The sequence below is a fragment of the Heterocephalus glaber genome, unplaced genomic scaffold, assembly GCF_053883595.1.
Source record: "Heterocephalus glaber isolate CG9 unplaced genomic scaffold, H.glaber_assembly_v1.0 deba00001606, whole genome shotgun sequence".
Classification (NCBI taxonomy): Eukaryota; Metazoa; Chordata; class Mammalia; order Rodentia; family Bathyergidae; genus Heterocephalus; species Heterocephalus glaber.
In genome coordinates this window covers 10,993,195-11,003,848 of record NW_028258377.1, presented here as the reverse complement: position 1 = coordinate 11,003,848, position 10,654 = coordinate 10,993,195, and the positions used below count along the sequence as shown (strand labels likewise).

At 51.2% G+C, this 10,654-nt stretch overlaps 1 protein-coding gene across 1 annotated transcript; it reads left to right on the top strand.

Annotated features, from left to right (window-relative positions):
- Positions 1–4,361: 4,361 nt before the first annotated feature.
- LOC147822923 (uncharacterized) lies at positions 4,362–6,411 on the top strand. Its single transcript, XM_087195032.1, has 2 exons — positions 4,362–4,850; positions 5,641–6,411. The coding sequence occupies exons 1-2, from the start codon at positions 4,398–4,400 to the stop codon at positions 6,034–6,036; spliced, it is 849 nt and encodes a 282-aa protein (XP_087051158.1). The 5' UTR covers positions 4,362–4,397; the 3' UTR covers positions 6,037–6,411.
- Positions 6,412–10,654: the final 4,243 nt, after the last annotated feature.

Sequence of the window (10,654 nt, the reverse complement as noted above, 5' to 3'; positions counted from 1 at the left end):
CAATGCCAATACAACATACCAGGATTTATGGGACACAATTAAAGCACTCTTACAAGGAAAATTCATAGCAGTGAATAGCCATATTAGGAAAACAGAGTGAGCTCAAATAAACAATCCAATGCTGAACTTCAAGCTTCTAGAAAAAGAAGAGCAAGACAAACACAAAGTTTGTACAAGGGAGAAAATTACAAAGATCAGAGCAGAAATCAATGCAATGGAGGCTAAGAGAATAATACAAAAAAATCAGTGAAGCAAAGAGTTGGTTCTTTGAAAGAATAAACAAAATTGACAAACCCTTAGCCAACCTTGTCAAAAAAAGGAAAGAAAAGGCCCAAATCCATGCAATTAGAAATGAAAAGGGTGAAATTACAATGGATGCAGCAAAAATCCAGAGGATCACCAATACTTACTTTGAGAATCTATACCCCAATACGATGAAAAACACAGAAAAAATATATTTCTAGGTAATATGAATTACCAAAGTTGAATGAAGAAGATCTAAAAATTCCAAACAACCTAGTATCAACCAATAATATTAAAAATGTAATTAAAAATTTACCAACAAAGAAGAGCCCAGGTCCTGATGGCTTCACTGCTGTATTGTACAAGATATTTAGAGATGAGCTATTATTACTACTACTGCTTAAACTCTTCAATGAAATTGAAAGTAATCCATACTCCCAAATTTATTCCTAGAAGCAAGCTTTTGATCCCAAAAGCAGAGAAAGACCAAACCAAAAAAGAGAACTTACAGGCCAATCTCCTTAATGAACACAGAATCCTCAATAAGATGCTGGCAAACAGAATGCAGAAGATCATCAAGAAGATCATATAACCTGACCAAGCAGGCTTCATCCCAGGGATGCAGGGATGGTTCAACATACAGTGGTATTGATACCAAGACAGACAAAGAGATGAATAGAAAATAAATTCTAGAAACTGACTTGAGTTTATAATAGCTTAAGAATTTAGAATGTGGTTATTATGGTATTCCAAATCAAGTTGAGGGAGAAATAAATTATTCATAAATGGTATTAAGTCAATTGACCATTCAAAATGCAAAATAAAATCAGAGCCCAATCTATTAAACTTACAAAAGTAAATTCCATGTGGATTTAAAAGTGTATAAAAAAGGAAAGTCAGATTAAATGAGCTACAGTAAAAGGTTTTCAGCATCTGTGAGCACTGGGTAGAGAAATGGGAGTCCCACTGAGTTGTACTTTGCTTGGAAACCAGCCTGGGGAAGGCTGAGGTCCTCTGCAGGACACAGGGGGCTCTGCTGCTTCAACCCTAAGGCTAGAGATGAATCTGAAGCCCTTTTCCTCAGCCCAGTGCCAAGGCTCAGCCCTCAAGTCTGAGAAATGGCACAAGAGTGGTGCACTCCTGACTTAAGAGTTTGTAGTGAGGACCTCGTGACACCATATGGGGACTGGGCAGAGAGCTGACACTTAGGAGGTGTCACAGTGCTGTTTCCTCCCTTTGAAGAGGAGCACCGGGCCTGGGCAAGGAGCAGGGTTGTGGCTCTGTGGGGGAATCAAGTGCTTCGCATATAATCAGCCCTCCCATGATTGTGTCAGTTCACAAGTAACTTGGGAAGAACCAGAAAAGCAGCTAAAATTGAGTGACAAGACCAGAGAGCCACATCTCAGCTGTAGCCCTGAGGACACAAAGATCCTCAGTCACAGCCAACCCTCTCCAGCTCCCTGGCCTTAGTGGACAAGACCCTTGGGACCCCTCCTCCCCTTCCACTGCAGACATTGGGTCACTCAGGTGTCTGGGCAGAAGTCTACAGTGAGCTCGCTGGTCTCAGTTGCAAAATGCTGATGTGATTCTAAAAGATGCCTGAATTCTCTTTGCTTCTCTGATTTTCTTGGGGAGATTTGGATTAAGCTGAATTAAGAGGCAGATGATGATTGCAGGTGCTGGGTGCTCAGGTAGGAATCTCCATGGTAATAGAACCATGCCTGGCACCAGGCCTTGTGACCTCTGGTGGAATCTTCCAACAGGCAGAGGGGTTTTCCAGATGAAGAGACCAGGAGGAGGAGGCCAGTGAGGGAGGCTTTGTCCTTCAGGCCTGAGTATGAAGATTGGGTTTAATCACATCAGGACTCAGGGCAACTGCTGACTTCAACGTGGGACACCTGAGGTGGCATGGGCTGAGAATGTGAGCAGCATTATACCCTGAGCAGGACACCCTCTATCTTGCAGCTCCCTTTGCTGCTAAGATAGCTCTTCTGCTGCTTTCTCTGCATTTGCCACATTTTAAATAAACTTCTTCTTTGCACCATATCAGTCTTGACTCCCCCATTTTCCGCTAAGAGCCCCACTTCTTCATTCTTCATCAGAGGACAGAGACCCGAAGAGAGGAGGAGGCTCATTACTGGGGACCCCCTACCCCCCAGATACCCCCTGCTGGACCCAATAGTTCCTTCTTGAGACTCCAAGGGAGGATCTATTCCATGTCTCTGTCATGATCTTTGGCATTCTCTGGCTAATACCTGCATTGCTTCAACTGTACCTAAACTGTTGTATTCCCTTCTCACTGTGCCTGTGTCCAAATTTCCCTCATCTTCCAAGGACACTACCCAGGATTTATGGCCTACCTTAACCCACTATGACCTCTTCTGGACTTGATTACATCTGCCAAGACACTGTTTCCAAATCAGTATGGTCACACTCAACAGGCACCAGGGTTAGGACTTGAGATGCAGAAGAGACACACAACCACATACAAGTCTCGGTGGGAAGAGCACAGGCTTTGGAGTGGTGCCATCTTGGGCTCAGAGCCTGGTGCTGCCATTCAGCCCACCCTCTGCTTCCTCTGCCCAGCAAAGTTGGAAGGACAGTTGGTCCATCCGCCCAAGGGACTCCTAAAGATCGCCTTACAGAGGAAGGACTGCAGAGCTCCAGGGAGCATCTGAGATGGAAGAAATTTAGCAAAGATGGCCTTGAACTGGTCCTTAGAGCTCAGGTGCCCATTCTCTAGGAGCTCAGTCCATGGGCCAGCACTTACCAGGCTTTCCAGTTACTGGGGGCCTCTGTGGTCAGGCAATGTGCAGAGAGATGGGGCCAGCGCTGACCACGAGGGCATGTGGCCAGGAAAGAGGATCCAAGGTCCAGAGGCCCCAGGGGAAGCATGGGGACCAGACTGCAACAGGCCTTTTTCTACAGAGCCCAGAGTCTACAAGTTGGCCAGCTTAAGGGCTTGCTTGGCATCAGTGAGTCCCCACATGGGCTCTGGGAATGGCTCCAATAAGCAATATGAGCAACCTGCTAGTTTTCACCACTAAGACTCCAGGCCTCTTGAGACCTCTGGACCTGGGAAACAATTCTTCCTCCTGCCTCTCCCCACAACACAGCTTCTCCTACCACAAACACTGACGGCAAAAGCTTAGCTCTTGGCCAAGGCTTATTTGGCATTCTTTTTCCTTTTATCTCTTTCTTTCCCTCCCACCCTTCTTTCCTTTCTTTCGGTATTGTGAATGTAGGATTCTTTCAGGCCCTGGGGATACAGAGTGATCTAAACTGATGGACTTTACCTTGGAGGAATTTATAACTAAGGGGATAAGCATTAACAAAGCAACATGCAGGCAAATGATTTACAGCAGAGCAGTGGGTACTCTGAATGTGAAGCGTCAGGGTGGTGAAAGTCAATATTAAAATGATATGACCCTTGTGAAAGCAAGTGAAGTCAGGGGAGTGACCTTCAGCCAAGCACCAAGGAAGTCATCACCCAGGAAAATGGACAGGGAAGAGATTACAGAAAGGACAGTTAGCACGTGCAAAGGACCTGTGGCAAGAGGGTACTTGACAAATGAGAAAGGCCAAAGAGAAGGTCTATGTGTCGGGCTGGGCAGAGTGAAGGGAATATAAAATAGGGTGAAAATCTGTAGATTAAACCAATTGTTTCTTGAGTAATTATCAGTTGAGTGCCTACTATAGGCACCAGGCTGAAGGACCAAGGAAGCACCAGAGAGGCAAGACTATGTCACACTAGTAGCAAGCAGACCACACACAGCCCAAGAAAACCATCTCAGTGAGGGAGAAGTGGTCTGGGGTCACCCTGGCGGGGAGGCTGGGAGCTGGGAAGGCTTTTATGAGCTGAGAATTGAGGAGCAGATCAGGGCTTGGGCTCCTAGGCAGGACCGAGCATGACATGGCCGAGGAACCGGAAGAGCACTGTGCAGAAGGAGCAGGGGAGCAGGGAAGGTGCAGGAAGAGATGGGAGATGTTGGCTGGGCCAGTTCCCCGGGCTCTTGGCTCATCTCACTGGGCTGAGAGCTATTGCTGGGCTTTTAGAGGAGAAGCACAGACAGGTTTGGGCTTTGCAGGGGCCCTGTGGCCTGTGATGGGCAGGAAGTTGGGGTACAGTCACAGATGGAACCTTGTCTTCCCAGATGTCCCTGGAGAACTGTGCAGGGGAGTCCAGCTCCTCATCCTCTCCCAGCCTGCTGGAGGAGGAGGATCCAGGGCCGTTGGCCCCGAAACCACAAAACACTGGATCGACTGGCAAGGAGCCCTTCAGCTTCCTGGGCCTCTCCCACAAGGTCCTGGCAGCCTTGGAGTGCCTGCCTTTCTTCCGCACCTGTGAGTGGTTCCTGGCTGAAGAGAAAGCAGCCCTGCAGCCTGAGGTTTGCATGGACCAAGGAGGCCAGAGGACCAGGCAGGCACCATTTCTGGAGGATTTGGCGCCACCCTGTGGCTTCTTCCCTTACTATCGCTCCGAGGAAGACATTCTCCCCAGCCTGATCCTTCCTGGCCAGGGCCATGGTGGTTCCCACGACTCACTCCCTGGTGGGAAGGCACACGAGGATTGCTGCTGCAAGCTGATAGTCAGGGATGGATGCCCTGTGAGTTGAAGAGGCCAGAAAGATGGAGGAGCACCGGGCCTCTGAGATGCTCCAGACCTCTGCCCCAGGCCCGCACCCCAACAGGCTCCTGTCCAGGTCCTGAGGGGGTTCTGGGGTTCTCGGAGCCATATGTCACTAGTTAAGATCACAGACACTGGAGCCAGAATACTCTGCTCAATCTCAGCTCCACCACTTATTAGGAAATTGGCCTGGTAGCTGCTTTCTTCAGGTTCCTTATAAAGGAGGGAGAACAGTAGCAGCTGCTCTGAGAGCCACAGCAAAAGAGCTTTGCCTGGAGTTGAGGGCACAGGAACATCCTGATGTGTTGTCCCTATGTCCAGCTAGGCACCCAGGCACATGCTTCATGTGCATCCTCTCATTTAATGCTAATTACAGTCCTACAAGGTAAGCCATATTATTCCCATTTTGTGGATAAAAAATGAGTCTCAGAGAAGTTAAATAACTTGGCCAAGGACACATAGCTAGCAGTTGCAAGCCTGGGATTTGGCCCCAAACCATCCCCTGTTACCTTACTAATAGCCACCAGCACCATGCAGGGAGCACTGTGTCCTGTGACTACAGAGGGAGCAGAGGTGAGGTAGATGAGCTCAAAGCCCAGAGCTGGCCCATTTGACCAGCCAACCAGGTCCCTCTGGATGTAGGTTAGTAGCATTTCTGAGTGCTCCTCCTCCTCCAGAACTGGCATGGGCCCTGCCTTCTTCCCCGACCGGGCTGTCACAGGCACTTGGGCCTGAACACGGGACGCAAGCCCCTGTCTGGCTAACCACCTTGTTTCCCTCTGATCCAGGCTTCCACTGCAGGCTCAGACGTCACCTCTGGGTCCTCACACTCACCGGTCTCAGCAGGGTGCTCCTGTGATGGTGGTCTGGATGCCCCTCCCTCCAGAGCCAAAGCCCTTCATGCCCCAGAATTCGTGCCTTACTACAGGAGCCCTGAGGAGGAGCTGCATACCAGCCTGGGGCCTTCTGCCTTGCTGTCTGGAAGAGACCAGGACCTGGTCGAGAATGAGTCCTGGCACCCAGTTCTCAGCGAGGGTGGAAGCTGTCTGGAGGTGAGGTTCCCGCAGCTCAGTCAGTGTCCCAAGCCTCAGGCCTTTGTCCCCACTGCCTCGGGGCCCTCAATCTCTGGCAAAGGACATCTGCTGTCTGCTTGCAGTAGGAGCTGAACTGACCCTCTCAGGCTCACCCCACTCCCTCGGGGCACCACGCTGCATCTGTTGGTGTGGCGGTGCTCCCTGTGCCCAGCGTCCACTCAAGCAGGCTTGTGGTTGGCCCATCTCCTGGGGGAACAGAAGGGAGAAGCTCAGCTGCCCCACCCCACCATATGGAGTGACCCATCCAGCCCCAGGCCAGGCTGCCACCACTTTCTTCTCCTAGCTTGAAAAACTGCCCCACAAGGAGTGAGCAGCCACACCTGAAGTGGTTCCACTGAGGAATGCCTTGTCTGGGCCAGCACTCCAGCCTAGACTGCCTCTTCTGTAGCCTGCCCTAAGCTGGGAACCGAGGAAGCAGGGGCTGCCTGAGCAACAGAGGGGCACGGATGCCCAGAAGTTGGTTTTGTAAATAAACCATAGCACTATAATGCTTCGACTGGTGCACTAGTTTGTTGCTTGGGGAAACATCTGCAGTTTCTATTTTTGAGCAGTTACTATGTATTAGGCATCTTACATAGAGTGTCTCTGTGATCCTTAGAAGGAATCTCCATTTTATAGATGACAAAATAGGCTCAGACAGTGTAGCATGCCCAGGCTCACATGGAAGACCAGGAATAGTATGAGATTTATTGGCTTCCCCTACACACCACACATTCCCCAGTGCCCTGCAGCTGATGTCTAGTGAATACATGGCAGAAGAGACCCAGGACACTGACTCTCTTCATTACTGAGCTCTATCTTTCGGGAACCCTAAGAACATATTTACATTTGGCAAATGTTAATCCTATCTCAGTGGTAACAGAGAAACTGGGGCAGAAAAAAGTATGTTTATGCAGAGGGGTGGGAGTGAGGGCCAGGGCCTGTAGGAAAGTCTCTGCCTCCTCCTGAGTCTCAGCCCGGAGGCAGCACTTGGGCCCGAGATTCAAACAGCAGGTGTGAATCAGCAATCCTCCACTCACCAGCTGTGTGGCTGTGGAGAAACTGCTTAACCTTCCTGATGAAAAATGCTTAACCTTCCCAGATGAAAAATAAGAAATTACTGTACCTGAGAGACTCAAAGGATGTTAATGGAGCGCACAGCACCATCAGCTAGAGCCCTGAGGTGGAAGGAGGCTGGCACATGAGGCTTTGGTAAACCAAGGCAGGAAAGAGTGGGGAGGTTTACCTACAAGGCTGCATTGCCCTCCCAGCACACAGCTCCTACAGCGCTGCTCAGAGATTTACTTTGGCTCCCTGAGACTCCTGTGTCAGAGTCTCTTTCATTGCCTAAGTATACACTGAGTCGGACTCCCTGTCAGGGAGAATGTCCAGGAAACCTTTCCCAGCTGTCAGCCAAGAGACCTTTTCTGCCAGGGAGCCCCAAGTGCTGTGTGGCAGCGCCCTCTCCTGGCCTGTCTTGACACTCACAGCTGAGACGTTCACACAGCACCTGAAAATCATGGCATCTCCTTTCCCTGTCCTTCAGTCTGGGAGGGTGCCTCTGGGCTCCCTCTGCAGCCAGTGCAGCAGCAATGCTGCGGGCCAAACTCCCACATAGGGTTGCCGTACAGCCCATCACCATACGCAGTCATCAGCTGTCCTGGCCGCCTGCTCTGTGGTGGAGCTCAAAGATGCAGTGGTGGATACACCAGATGGGTTCTATTCCCCTACCCCCAGGCACTGGACAGTGCACAAAGACTGACCGAGATGGTGAGAGCTGGTGGGAGAAATACGGATGCCACAAGACAGGCCTTGACCTCTGCTGAGGGCCTGGAGGGGCCTCCCTGTGTAGTGGGTGATTTAGCTGAGCCCCAAAGGAGGGGAGGAAGAAGTTGGCCTCAGAGAAGGGCAAGGAGAGGAGCTGCTAGCAGAGGGAGTGATCAGTGCAGAACCCTGAGGAATAAAACATCTGGTACATTCAAGGGCCCTCAGACATTGCTCTGCAGCCTCCCTGTTTCACACCCAGCTGAGTCAGCTCTAATTGGGCACTCTGCAGACCCAGAGGAGAATAAGGCAGTGTCCTGTTCTCATGGTCCTATGGTCTGCATGTGTAGCCAGATAATAAACCATAAAGTGTGGCAGCAGGCATGAGGATCTGCCCAGAACATCCTCGAGCACAGTCGGAAGCCAGCAGACCCAGTGTGGAGGGGGAAGTTTCTTCCAGGAAAGCCTGTCAGGAGAAGATGACAGCTTAGCAGAGTCTCAAAGGAGCAGGGCACAGGGGCTAGACAGGAGAAAAGAGGGTAGGGCACTCCCGAAAGGGACTAGGGCATGTAGTCCCCACCTCCAGCAAAGAATGTGGGGCATGGAGGCCACACTGCCTGGCTGGGGCTCCAGCTTGAGGGGAGGCTGAGCAGAGGAAAGGCTGCCAGACTCAGTCCCAGATGCTCAACTGTCGAATTGGAATTTATGCTCAATGCCAGAGGGAGTCATTGGAGGTCACTGCAAGGAGGGAGGCCAGAGCAGGTTCAAGGTTGCAGAAGCTCAAGGTGGCAGCAACAACAGGGCAGGCACAGGACAGGAGCAGAGGACCTCTGTCCCCTGTGATCTGGTCAGGCAGTGACACAGGCATGGGATGGGCTGTAAAGGGGCCTGCAGGTTAGGGTCACTGGGGAGATGAAACCTCAGGACTCACGGCTCATGGGATGTTGCCCAGGGAAAGAGGAGAGAAAGATGCAGCCGGGGTTGGGCTTGTGCTGGTTAGGCAGGTGGAGGTGCATTTCTCTAAGGGGGGGAGGAATTAAGGAGGATCTCTTAGGGGAGTTAGTTAGATAGAGAGGGGATCCCAGACAAGCTGTCCCCGCTCTGATCAAGATTTTCCCCAAAGAGGAGAATGGAGGTACTTGTCACTCAGGAAAATTCTTCTGCCATTAATAGGCATGGACCATTAAATCGGACATTGAAAGGGCCCATGAGAAATGGGAATTGGACCCTAGTTATCAAAGGATGTCAGTTCTTCCCATCTGCAGGGGATAATGTCCTCAGAGGCCCCGGTACGGAAGAACTCAGGGAGCAAGGGCACAGGACATACCATTTCCCTCTGACCCTAGCAAACCTGGGAGTGGATCTCTTTCTGCCTTGTTTTTTTACCTGTGTGACGGTCAGTGGCTGGCTGTTGTCCAGAGGGTAGAATGTAGGTGTGAAGAGCCGTGAGCAGCGTCACTATCCCTGCTGCTCCAAAGTGGGGGAGGCAGGGACAAGTAATGACCCAGATCCTTCCCAGAAGCCAAGTGGTCTGGGACTCTGATCCCAGCCCGTGGGTGCCACTGAACTTACAGCCCTGGCCCTCCTTTGGGTAATGTGCCTCATGGGCAGATTTGTGGTACACATTCCGGAACAGAGCACAGTGGCTCATTCTGAAAATGAGCCTGCTTCTTTCACTGTGCTCCAACTCATTAGTAGTTTAAGCAGTGAATTTCTGGGCTGAGAAAGCCATCTGGGGCTGGCAGGAACTCTGCCTGCCAGCACAGGGCCTCAGCGTCCTTCATGAGTGCTGACACGGGACTGAGGGGATGGCAACCTGCCTGGCAACACTTAGGTGGTCCTGCAAAAGTGGCCTTGGGAACTGGCCGGCTTTCTACTTGGCCAAAGGACCACTCTTTGGAGACCTTGGGCAGCAGTTTGGGAATCCATGCTGGTGGCCTCTCTGACTCCTCAAGACTAAATAGGTCATCATGTGCCGCAAGAGCAGAGCTCAAGGAGAGGATGTTACTTCCCTCCCCTCCCCAGGATCTCTCAAGATTCCCACATCCAGCTCTGTGCTCCACCCTAGGGTCTTCTCTCAGAGGGCTGGTTCTGACTCACACCTGGACACAAGTACACTATCTATGTACCCAGGGAGGAAGGTGGCAGGGGCTGCAAGGGGCCCTTCCCATCTCTAAGCCCCTACTTCTCAGCAGGCCCTTTTAGGATCAGGTGTCAGTGAGAAGACTCCATCCTGCTTTGGCCAGCTGCTGCTGCACATTGACCTGGAAGAGGTGACATGGATATACTATCAGAACCCTCTTCTCCAGACTATACACCTCATCATTTTGTCAGCATTGGGGTGTCTTGGCTGGGACCCATGGCTGCGTCCCTGCTGGAAATGACCAGTATGCTCAAGGACATGGAGTCACCTTCTTTAAAGGTAGAGGAGGTCAGAATGCTCCCATTGGAACAAAATCCCCCAAATATGGCCAGTGCAAGTTCCCCTGTGAGCAGGGACATCACCTGAGGATTGGGCCAAGTATGAAGTCTGACCATAGAGAAAGTCTGAGAGAGAACCACCCCTCTCCCTTTTTGCTGGCCTGGGGTGGGCATGTAGGCTGGGCTAGTGTCTGGCAGGGAGCTGGGCCCCTAGACTGCTGTACTTGAAAGGCACAACCCTGGACCACCAGGCACTGAGTGGACATGGCTAGGATGGGCAAAAAGATATTGCCTGGGTTCGGGATGGGGGAGAGGGAGCCACAGTTGGAACCACACTGATGGTACAGCACAGGGACACATGCTCATCCACAAGTGCTCTCTCAGGATGGGTGCCTGGGTGGCATATGTGAGAGTGGGGAGAGAAGTGTCGGGGGACACCAGAAAAACAAGCGCCATCTCCAGGCTGTCTCAGAATTACCCCCCCACCTTGTGGTGGATACTGGGGATGATACTCCCTGGCTTGATA